At 41.2% G+C, this 12937-nt stretch overlaps 1 protein-coding gene across 2 annotated transcripts in view; it reads left to right on the top strand.

The window, feature by feature from the left end:
• LOC119474563 overlaps positions 1-12600 on the top strand; it is a 30301-nt gene extending 17701 nt beyond the window's left edge. For both annotated transcript variants that reach the window (XM_037746639.1, XM_037746638.1), the window contains exons 4-5: positions 1957-2851; positions 6238-12600. In XM_037746639.1, the coding sequence (XP_037602567.1) occupies positions 1957-2779 (823 nt within the window). In that variant the 3' untranslated portion in view covers positions 2780-2851; positions 6238-12600. The remainder of the gene's footprint in view (positions 1-1956; positions 2852-6237) is intronic.
• Positions 12601-12937: the final 337 nt, after the last annotated feature.

Here is a 12937-nt window from a genome sequence, read left to right as displayed (position 1 = left end):
AGATTACCATCTAATTGGCATTTGTATATTTATTACATGAATACAAAGTTATGAAATGCTGCCAATTTTTCTGCCTTTTCCCTCACCAAGGGCTCGCTGGGGCTGAGGTTTTGCCAGTTTATGGCCAGCTCTGTGTCACTGCAGCGCGGGGGAGCGCGTGCAAACGAACGGCACCTTTTTGCCGGCTCCTCGCTCATGCGGTGAGCGGCATGGAGGGAGACAGGTGAAGTTCGTCTACATGTGCTGTCGTTGCTGTGGTGGCGCAGATCCCAACAGAGTCTTATCCTAACTCGTCACATAATGACGCTTTGTCACGCCCCTTTGTGCTTAGTTTGGTTGAGCTAACATGGTTGAGCTTAAAAGTTCGACATTTGTAAAGTGGAAATGAAAGTGAACAGCTGATCGTAACATGAAAGTAAAATTGAACACATGGGACATGAACAGCAGTCTCCTGGATGAAAGCCTTGTGTTTGTTGGGTCGAGCCACTTAGTTTTTTTCCCATTTACAGCGCCAGGGCTGTGTATGAACAACACCATTTTTTTTCAGCGCGCACACAAAACAGACAGCTTGCGAACCGTGAGGAGATATTGGCTGAATTTGACAAAAAATGTATTGGATTAGAATCGCTGCCTCCACCTTTAAGAGACTTGTGTATAAATGTGGGTGATTCGGCAGGAGCACATTCATACATTTGTCACGATGGACTACCAAATGCATTTTGTTGCTATTTCATTGCTTTTCATTTGTCATTATTATGAATATCTCATACTGGTAGAACAGAGTGTGTGCCCATAGTTTGGGATGAGAACAGGCACATTCGGTACATGTGAGCAGTACCGTGTTGATGAGCTGATAGAGAAAGGAGACAAGTACTGCAGGTTTCTTAAGGACCGGCACTGGATTTGTCCTTTATTGGCCATGTAAGGAACTAAAATACAAGAAAGGCTGGCAGTCATTGTAATTCCTGCCCAAGTCCACATGGTTCATTATCAAATACGGACTGTGTTGATTCTACAATATCAGCTAGTTTTAGAATGTGGACCGTGTCGACTTGACAGGTTGAAAGGCTGTTTACTGGCAGGACATATAATGCTGTATATATATATATATATACATGCTTATACCACTTCTATACAGAGGGTGATTTTATTCAAATTGCATTTGGACTCAACTTGACAGCATTTATAGCCTACATTTCAAGTAACTGATCTTAAAAGCTTTCAGAAAATAAGCAGTAGCAAGACTGACATAGTCTTAATAAAGACAGATCTTTATAATTACCAGTCTAAAGCTGACTTAGTGATTCAACTAAACAATAATGACTTATTGCTGTGTGTCACAATCATATAAATCAGAGTCTCTAGTAGCCCAAAGCTAACATGGGTGGGGTAAAATGTTTTATTGGGGCAACTGGTCCTCATCTGTAGATGGATGCACTTTTTAATGATACAGCACAATTTTACAATTTATAGAAAATTATTTTGTGGACCACCTGACAGAGTGCCACGGACCCCACTTTGAGAATCACTGGTCTGGACCATTATAAAAAGGATTCATACGAAGTGAATACAGGTGTCTGGTGCACATTAGACAGCACATCACACCGTGCCAAACTGAACTGTAAAAATCGTCATGATTATTTGTGTTGTTCCTGGCTAATGTAGGCATAAACCAAACCATGCCACGTCATCAGATAAATTAGAGAACTTATGTATTCATAATGATGATGTGTCCATCACCCAAGACATCTAGGTTAGCAGTCCAGTTAGAGGCATAAAAAAAGTGCTCTGAGAGGCTGAGAGACAAAAACAAATCAATAGCCTTAATCTGAAAAAAGTAGGTTACGATGAATTTGATCTGTGATAATCAATAATAGAGAGAGAGAGAGAGCTTTAGAAGTCACAGGAGGCACATGGGGATGTAGCAGTCATTTGGCTGCCTTGTCTTTTTTCTAGCTCCACTAAAGAGGACAGCTCTCCAGACTCCAACCTCACACTGGAGTCCGACTCCAGTGGCGTCTTCCTCTCCTTATCCAATCAGAGCCAGGAGGAGGCCGGCTCTGACAGTGACCAGCCAATCAGTGGCTCTGACCTGGGCAGCAGCAGCACGTCACTGGAGAAAGACGGGGACGATGGGGGGTTAAAGGAATGGGGGAGGGAGGAGAGTGCAGAGCTCCAGTGGTGCTACCCATCACTTCTCAACACCTCCTTGCATGAAGACACAGAAGGAGATAGCGGAAGAGAGGAAGCAGGACATGGGAAGATGGGGAGATATGAAGAGAGAGGGAGAGTTGAGCATGGAAGGAGGGTTGGTAAATTAGGAACAGTTTCAATCATTAAGAGCCCATTCAACCACAAAGACATTGAGTTCTCCACATCTTTAAATGCCCCACAAAGTGAAGAGATACCTCCCAGGAGAAAAGTGACCCTCATGGGAGGTGACTATCCTCTTCCTCTGTCTCCGTCAAAACAAGCAATCAAACAGCTTCTAGATCCTAATCAGAAACCAATCAGAAGCTCAGGACTGGACTGTGGTGACTTGGATCCCTTTGTCCAATCGGACAGCTTTGTTTACCTTGCCGTGTCTGCAAGACCTGCCACCCAGGGTGAAGTCACTACACTGACAGAAGTATCCACCCATGGTATTAAACAAGACAGTGTACAGCAACATCCAGACAGTACGAAAACACACTTGGACCAGTCGAGCACGGAATGGAACGCCAAGCCGACTCATCTAGCCCCACAAAAAACCAGAGGAAGGAGACTTCCTGTGCACTGACAGCTTCGTGTACCTGGCTGCTCCAGCCTGCCTCCTACTGGGCCCTGCAGGAACTGCACCCTATAGCGGCAGGTAGGTGAATTTCTTTGTGTGTTCAGCTCTATCCATTGTTTGTTAAATGCTAAAACAGCATTTCAAAGCAATGTTGTTAATTTAGCTATAGATCCATCCACCCATCCATCCATTTTCTGCTCCGCTTATCCTGGTCTGCTAAGTGAGGTAGCCCAGACATCTTTCTCCCTAGCCATGTCTTCCAGCTCTCCCTGAGGGATTCCGAGAGGGTTCCAGCCCAGATAGGATATGTAGATAGATATACTTTCTTGTCCCAATGGGGAAATTTGACATGAACTCTACAAAGCTAAACCTTCCACAAAGCTTGATATGATAAATAGTAAATGGTACTTGCACTTGAATAGCACTTTTCTAGTCTTCCAACCACTCAAAGCTCTTTACACTACAAGTCAGCATTCACCGATTCACACACACATCCATACACTGATGGCAGAGGCTGCCATGCAAGGAGCCAACTTTGCCCATCAGGATCTGATCTAAATACTCATTCACACACCGATGGCTCAGCCTTCGGGAGCAATTTGTGGTTCAGTGTCTTGATCAAGGACAAGTGACTGGAGGAGCCGGGTATCGAACCGCCAACCTTCCGATTGGTGGACGACCTGCTCTACCTCTGAGCTCATGATCCTCCAGTATATTCTGGGTCTTCCATCGCTGGATGTGCCTGGAATACCTTCACAAGAGGCAGAATGTTTGGATCATAGACTGTACAGTATATAAGAAGTGGACCTAGTCACCGTGACGTCACCCATTGGTTTGTGGACTGCCGTTTTGAAGTCTTGAGTTCGTAATTTTGGCCGTCGTCATCTTGGTTTTTGGCCGTCGCCATCTTGTTTTTTTGCAACCAGAAGTGACACGAGAGGGTGGAGCTAAGTACAACCAAACACTGAACAATACATTTTTAGGAGACCAAAATGTTACAATTAACTTTCATGAACTGAAAACACCCTTGAAAGGGTTGTAACAGCCCAGACACACCAGGAACGTCAGCAGCACGTGGCGGCTGCGTTACCTGTTGTTTTTTATTTCGGCGTCCATGTCAACAGGTTAGAGCAGCCACACTGCACGCGTCAGCTGTGTCTCTTCTAGAGAATAGAGGTCCTATTTTTGACGCGGACCGCGTGTGTCTCACAGCAACAACAGACAGTGAAAGTGATCTATTGACTGTATATTAACATCATACCAGCAACATTACTACAGTTTTGATGTCTATCTGTAGAATATGTTGCGGAGATGAAAAACAAATAAAGACTTATTGTTAAATCAACAATTCCTGCTTTCATTTCAAATTAAAAGCCCTTAGGCGTTTTTTCTGTGGACAGAATTCCTTCATTTGTTAACACAAAGCTTTTATTCTGAAATATGAGCAGTCAGTGCTGTGGAACATGCAGTGACTTGGAGAGCTCCATGAATTGATAAAGTACGGGGTTTAAATCAACACTTCCTGCTTTCATTTCAAAATAAAAGCCCTCCAGCATTTTTTTCTGTAGACAGAATTCCTTCATTTGTTAACACGAGGCTTTTATTCTGAAATATGTGCCGGACAGTGTTCTAGAACATGAATGAATATAGTACAGAGTTTTAATTGTGGATTATTACTATTATTTACAAATTACCACACGTTTCTTAACCTCTGTCTAAAATAAAATATAAATTATATTTATAATGAAATTAAATTGCCATTAAAAGGCAAACTCTATGTAGAAAGAAAGGGCTGACAGCAGGAGCTGAAGCAGCAGAAACGCAGCTGACAGGCAACTGAAACGCAGCTGCTGTGAACGTCCAACGCGTGAATCACGCAGCCACCACGCCACACAGCCGCCACGCGCTCCTGGCGTTCCTGGTGTGTCCAGGCTGTAAAACAATCACAAGGTAGCCCCGCCCTAAAGCATCCCCTGCTTTATGGTCTATCTGACTCTATCTGACTAAATGGGACCATAATTTACTAAATGAACATCATGCTGTATTGAAGAAGACTTGAAACTAGCGATTGAGACCATAAACTCATGTTTACAATGTTTACTGAGGGAATAAATCAAGAGAGAAGTAGGCTCATTTTCTCATAGACTTCTATACAATCAGACTTCTTTTAGCAACCAGAGGAGTCGCCCCCTGTTGGCTGTTAGTGGGGAGGAGAACTGCTGACCAGGATTGGGAGCTTTCTCCAATGTTGAAAGGAACACTTGGAGGAACTCCTGAATCTGAATAGGCCTACAATGATTCCAAAGTTGACATACTGTGATGTCCTGTTGAGCCATTTTAAAAAAAAAATCCATTTCAAACAAAATCATGCTTTGATTCACAAAGATAATCATCTCATTTCCATTACAAACTCACTATAGAGTATTTTAAATGGAAGTGTGTGTGAGTTCCCCCCCTCCCTCTGTGTTTTGAATTCAGCACTAATAATAATGCTTTGTCATTTCAATAATATAAAGACTGCTTATGTCAGATTTCTGCAGCATTTTAAAAGCAGTGCTTTAGTACCATTCAAATACATATAAGAATGAAGATACAAGAAAAAATATTTGGGATTGTTTTAATTAGGGCTGTCAAAAATTAACGTGACAATAACTGGTTAACACAAATTTGTTTTAAACGCCACTAATTTCTTTAACGCATTAACGCAACTTGTGTTTTTTTAAGTTATAGGGCTCAGTTTTAAAGCTAGAGTGAAGATACTGGTATTATATGAATTAATCCATCGGTACCAACCATGTCATACTAGCTTGTCGGAAAGGAAGCTAAATAACGCTCCAAACTTACTCTACATTTTGTCGAGGAAAAACTACTGGCATGGCATTTTCAAAGGGGTCCCTTGACCTCTGACCTCCAGATATGTGAATGTAATGGGTTCTATGGGTTCCCACGAGTCTCCCCTTTACAGACATGTCCACTTTATGATAACCATATGCAGTTTTGGGGCAAGTCATAGTCAAGTCAGCACACTGACACACTGACAGCTGTTGTTTGCCTGTTGGGCTGCAGTTTGCCATGTTATGATTGGAGCATATTGTTTTATGGCTAAATGCAGTACCTGTGAGGGTTTCTGGACAATATCTGTCATTGTTTTGTGTTGTTAGCTGATTTACAATAATAAATATATACAAACATTTGCATAAAGCAGCATATTTGTCCACTCCCATGTTGATAAGAGGATTAAATACTTGACAAATCTCCCTTAGAGGTACATTTTGAACAGATAAAAAAAATGAAAAAAATAATTTGCAATTTATCACGATTACATATTTTAATCGACTGACAGCCCTAGTTATAATTAAACATTGGTGTTAGGCTGTAAATTCCAGTGATTACTTTGGTCGCTGCAACTCAATATTACTGTAGTTCAATATTTGACTCAGATTCTGTCTGTTGTGTTTTTCCAGGGAGTCCGACTCCGAGAGTTCAGGATCTGGCCCTGTTGATGTGTCGGTACTGGGTTGTGACTCGGTGGCAGGGGACAGTGACTGGGACTCAGACCTGTCTGACTCCGATCCCAGTCGCTCCTCCAGAATCTCCGCTACTGGTAACAAATCTGCCGGCGTAGCGCGGTCCAAGCGGACGCCTGCTGAACCGGGCTGGGACTTGTTCGGAGAAACCACCGAACCTGAAGTGCTGAGTGAGCTCTTCACAGAACAGGGACAAAAATAACAACGGCGATGCATGGAAGGTCACCGGGGTCACCACCAGCCTGGAAGATCCACCAGCCATTCCCATGACAACCCAGCATGTCACTATGCCAGGGAGACAGTCGACAACAGTGGAGCAGTCGTCAACAACGAAGAAGGTGACGTGGCAGTTTAAAACCAACCCAGAGGTCAGTCTGCACAGGAAGCAGAAAGGAGAAAGAGAAGGAAGTGACATCATCATCATCATTCGGAAGGTTCATGGAACTGAGAGGAGGCGATAGACCCTCCCCTTCATCTTCATCATCTTCATCATCGTCATCATCTTCTGGTTGATTTTTGAAGATTTTTACTGTGACCGTTTGAGTGGAGCTTTCAATGGCTGAAGCAGAGGTTGTTGCCAAAAGGTAGAAAAGATCTTCAGCTTGTTCTGAAGAAACTGATGGCCGGAACAACTACCAATTTTTTGCCTGTAAATTTTGAATTTTGCATCTAGCTGCTGCCATTGCCTTCTTATGACCTTCTAAGGCTGCATAAAAGACTAGTGAATTGTTGCATTTTCTTAGTCCAGCCTACGCATTATCATATATAATCAGTTTAAAAGTAGTAATCTCGAAGATTTTCATTTAAAGAAGTGTCTGTCTATCTATCGCCGAATGAGGTAACACGATGGTGATTGAGCCGATGGCCCCACCGATGAAAGACCTTGCATTTGCAGTATTACGAACTGGTTGTGTCTGTGGCGACATTCCTGGGTAAAATCCCAAGCGGTGCTCTCTAGGAAATGAGATCCAAAAACACGCCTGCAATTACCGCTTATCGCCATAGGTGCCGCCAAAGAGAAGGAAACGGAGATCTTCGAGGTTGTAACTTTACGTTTGAGACAGTGTGAGACTCAGGCTAAACAGAAACCTTCAGGTTGAGATAATGTGGAAATACGGCACATAGAGAAGATATGCACAAGTGTCATTCCTAATGGGTTTTATCAGTCACATTTTTAAACACAGGCTTGATTCATTATTTAAACGTTGACATTATTCTCTATCTAAGTAAGAAATATGAATCATTCTGTGGGTTTTTTATTCTATTGAATGTACTGTACAGGATATACACAACTACGAGGAAAATCCACCGTAAAACAGAATTCACATATGAGACATTCTCAATGATTTGGCTTGATCACCTGTATTTAAACATTATTACAATGTTGGAATTCAGTTACAATAACACATACAAAGGATAAGAGGTTGGAGAAAAAAGAGTTTCTGTCGGACTCCGTCATTGTGATATCCATTTATAAAGATCTAATTATGTAAATTTGTCTCAGCCTTCTATCAAATGACACTTCCTACTCACTTTAACTGCTCTTACTTACTTCATATATACTTTAAAAACAGACTTTTAACAACTGACTGAGGTCGAACTTTACAGTGTACAATGTATTTTATAATCACATCCAAACTTTACAGTGTATTTAACAGTGTGTCAATAATATATTTTGAAACATTGAGATAAATATGGAGTGATATATGTATATATCACTCATATCTATATATAATATAGAGTGATATATATATACATATATATGTGTGGATGAATGTGCAAACATGAAGAAATAATGGAAGGATTTAATAATAACATTTGATTTAAATGTTTTATTTATCAATTAGATTTGAAATTGTGAATGTAATAATCGAGCAATATGCTTACAGATTCATGCTATATTCTCTGTTTCATATGTGGAAAGTGTTGCCTGAGTGATGTGTATAATAATGGCTGAGTTTCATTTTATTTTATACAGCCAAATGCTAATTGTAAATGCAGTTTTACACTCATTTAAAGGTTCTGTGTGTAACATTTTTAAACATCGATTTATCATCAGGCAGCTTGGTATAATTGCCATAAACAATGAGACCACGGTTGAGATGATTGACAGCCTTTGTCCCACGCCAGTGGTATTTTTAGTGCAAGTGACTTCATCTCCCATAATCCCCTTGCTCCCCATGCTTCCTGCCTCTCCTCGCCTCTGTGGCATCTTTGGCTTTACTGAAGAGGATGAACATGTGGGAGATGATTTTTTTTTTTTGTCCTATTTGCCTTTCCCTCCCATCCACCATTTGTCAGAGTGAGAACATTTGACAGATTTCGCTCTGTTTGCTCTGAAAGTGAAGCAATCCAGAAGATTTTCCTCCAAATCCATGTCAGTGGCACACAATGTAAAATGCAGCGTGTAGGCTGGTGGAGCTGCCAATCATCCCAGCAGTGGATTTGTTATTGAGTAATCATACTAATGTCTCAAATGAACACGGCCATTATTCACTGATGTTAAAAATGACACATGTAGAGACACCTTTAAAAGAGAGCACAGTGCTATCAGATTTGTTATCCTATTACAAATGTGACAAAGGGAACATGGCAGGTTGACAGGTTATCGTCAGTTACACAATAATACGTCTTGTTACAATATGATGTGGTTATGAAAGGCTGTGTGGGAAGTTATGACCTGGCAAGCAAATTGCTTCCTAAGCAGTTGTAGTTGTGCTATTTAAATATGCATTTGAATTTCAAATTGGCAGTGAGAGATAACTATGACGAAATCCAAGCCAAGTATTAGTGTGTGTTATTTGGAGGGATGACTCTGTTGTGGGGATGCTGCAGCCATATTTCTTGATTGCAGTTGATGGAGTAAAATGGGTGTTTTTTGTTGTTTTTTTGCCACAAATGAGAACCGTTGCCTTGTGCAGCTTTAACTGCCATTGTGGAATATTGAAGTGCTCCGCCAGTCCTTATTCTGAATGATGATGCTCTGTGTAAACCACAGGATTTGGCAGAGCCCTAAATGCACCTGTTGAGTTTACTGATGGATTTATTATTATGTATTATCTTATATTTTCTGGTGCTTTCAAGCACAGATTTACAAGCACATCCAGGGAGGAATTCATTAGCATGCATCTGTATTTTTAAAGCTGCAAGATTGTCAGGATGTCTTAGGAGGTGAATGTTAACCAGGGCTGAACTGATGACTGATGAAGATTTAAAATGACCACAGCCTCTGACTACTTTCATTTTCTTAAAGGTTCTCTTTATGATATCCAGAGCATTAATATAGCAGCAAACAACTATTGTCTAAGTAAAGATATAGAGGAGTAGTGTCTACCTGAGCAGAAAATGAAGTCTTTCTCCCTCTGTGTGTGTTATTAGCCAAGCTTTTCTGTGCTTTGCTTACATAGCGGGCTGGCCACGTGTGCCTTTTCGTGCATGTTCGTGCATGTGAGCGTGCCCCACTGGCCAGCTACTGGCCACCCGCTCTGGCACTGCTCTCAAAAGGCGGTTACAGCTGATAACGCCGTCCCACACTCTAGCGCTGTTAGCACTGTTAGCTGCGAGCCGCCAGCTCAACCATCGCCTTTGTTAGAGAGCCGTGTGGAGGCAATAGATATGCTCTGAATGTCGTATTGAGCAGCTTTAACCATGTCAAATGCATTGAATGTACATTTGTACCCCAAACCCGCGTTGAATGTCAGCACTTGATGTTGATGTCACAACATGAAAGTGATCTGTGAGGACATTTTGGCAGGCTGGAATGAACCTGTTAGGGGGCCCTCTGGGAACAAACTTCCTTTCCTGTTTTTCAGTGTGTGTCAGTTTGTGGTAATTTGATTAAACACACATTTATGCAGGAATATGTACCATATAAACTGATATATACCATATAAACAAATTCTTAGGCCTCCGTGATATCCATTACAATAGTGGAATGTACAACTTACAGTGTTGGGCAATTTATGTGAAAACTGTAATCAGTTCCCCATTACTCACTGCAAAGTAATAGCATTACTTCACTAATTATTCAGCAGCAAACGTTATGTGTTACATTACTTGCTGTTTTACTTTCATTAGGCCTACTCTGCCCAGCTCTATCAAAGGTGCCTTTAAACTCCAAATCCTCCACACCCAGCTGTTGCATCTGTTGTATAACACATAGGAAATATGGAGGATACCACCAGATCCTGTTCACTGCTTCTTTAAAGGAATGCTTCACCCACCACGTCCATTACTCACACAGTGTTACCTTGAATTCTTGAAGAAACTTTGTTTAATATGCCATATACAAATGCTTATTTTGTGGGTGAGGTATTTCCTATAATTAATCAAATCAATCACTCAGAAAATACCATTTCACGAGGTTGGGTGAAGACTTTTAAAATCCTTACAAGTTTTGAAATTAGGAGAGAAAGAAATTTCACTGAGTGCTTTAAAGTGTTAACCATGCACAACTTACAGGAATAGAGCTAATGTTATCTAGCTCTCTCTGTCCCTCACACAGGCTGCCTCTCCCTCTGTCACGGACACACACACACACGCACACACACGCACACACACGCACACACACACACACACACACACACACACACAACAACACACGCACACGTGTTGTGTATTCTCGACTGAAGTGTAGTTTGTCTGTAGCCTAACGTTAGCTTTTTACTTCTGCTGATTGCATTCACACTTCAAAAATCAAAGAAGTGGTGTTTATTTGTGAGATTATCTGCTGAACAAAATGTGGTGAATATCATAAATGTGTGTTCGCCACAGAGTTTATTTTCTACAATAATCCAAAAGCCAGTGGAACAATCCCATTGGCTTTTTGTGGAGGGAACCAGGGTGATGCTAACTTCCTGGTTGGCCTACAAAAATACGTGCTGCCTGGAGCTCTCTATAACCCCTAGTTCCAAGCTCTTTAGCTAAGCCTTTCACCTAGACTTAATACAGGTGCACTCATTTATAATAGCAACAAATACCTATGTGTTAATCCACACCTGCCAATCAGAATCAGGAATTTTCAGTGGTCATGGTATAAACTACAATAATAATAGAAATAGATTTTAATCACAAATTATTACATACATACATTCATAATGTAGGACCTGCCTTAATTGATATTCTACTTTAGTGGTGCCAACAAATCTACAATTAATCAAATTACCAAGACCTTTGACATACAGTGACCTGGAACTTTTGGGGCCCAGAGTCATGTATGTAATCCAGCCTTCCATCCATCCTTATCCATCTGTGAGTGCAATATTAGAACCAGGGAGTTTTAGCAACATGACAAAATTAGCTCTTATTTGGAAGTGGCCAGTTTGGACACATTCCACCCACATTTCACATATGAGCAATATAAAGGCATGGAGCGGGTGGAATGTGTTATGAGAGATAATTTTCACTGATGCAATCTCTTTTTAATCTATATGAAAGATTGCTTTGGAACATGGCCGTAGATCAAGTTTAGCAGAGCCAGTTTTCCCCTGCAGTTGGCCTCCAGGCAGTTTCTTGGTGGGTCTTTGCCAGCTCTGGCATCTCGATTTCGTGATCATGTATGGAGAGCTGTGCTGTTAGTTTTGAAGCTGACTGCTTCTTGTTGTAGAAGTGGTACCGGGCCATGGCATTTATAAAGCTACCTGGACCAACTGTCTGGTAGTCCACACTGCCTTTTAGTAGGCCAACACCGATCCTACATGTACAGTACATGCTGGCTGAGGTCTTATTCTGAAAAGCTATTTACATGACACTGTTCATTAAATGTAACCTGTGGGGGATCTTTACTCTATGAGAACAATTGGCACTATACTGTGTAGGCACTTGAAAACCTGGTTTCTATTGAATGATGACGTATGTTCTAACCCTGCTGCTTTACATGTCTGCTCGAAGGAATGTTTGTCTTAGTAAACTGACTTTAAAGCTCACACATTGGACCAAATGAAAGGATGAGCCTGATAGCTGTGTGAACTATTTTTATCAATGAAATAATCTTTGGTTTCCGCTCGCATTAAATTGTGGCAAGGCATCTAGTTTCACTGTGATATATTAAGGATAAATTACTTTACACCTTCACTGACTTTTGTAAAATTCAGTGATATCAGGCCATGCGTGTAATACTTTGCTGTTCATATAAACGCTGATCACTGTTAAAGCTTAGTGGTGATTAAGAACTAAGACCTGAGAGGACTTTTTAGTGGATAAAGATTGATTTATGTGAAATATTATTCTGTGCCGTATTCCCAAGCCTTGTTGAAATGCATTAATGTACAAATAAAGACTAAACTTGATGGTGGAATGTGACTCACATTGGTCTGTTTGGAATCTGTCTCAGCTGTCTTAACCCTGCATGTTACTCAGGGAAGTAGTATATCAATGCTTGGATTACACTACACAACCATATAGCCTACACTATACCTTAACCAGGCAGCAAACTCCGGTTCAGAAAAGTGAAGCCATTGCTGAAGAGCCTTAAACTTGCGTTCTTTCTAACAGCCAGCAGGGGGCGACTCCTCTGGTTGCTAAAAGAAGTCTGATTGTATAGAAGTCTGTTAGAAAATGAGCCTACTTCTCACTTGATTTATTACCTCAGTAAACATTGTAAACATGAGTTTATGGTCTCAATCTCTAGTGTCAAGTC

Source organism: Sebastes umbrosus, chromosome 16, assembly GCF_015220745.1.
Source record: "Sebastes umbrosus isolate fSebUmb1 chromosome 16, fSebUmb1.pri, whole genome shotgun sequence".
NCBI lineage: Eukaryota > Metazoa > Chordata > Actinopteri > Perciformes > Sebastidae > Sebastes > Sebastes umbrosus.
Note: the sequence above shows the minus strand (reverse complement) of the source record. Positions and strands in the feature narration are given on the sequence as shown.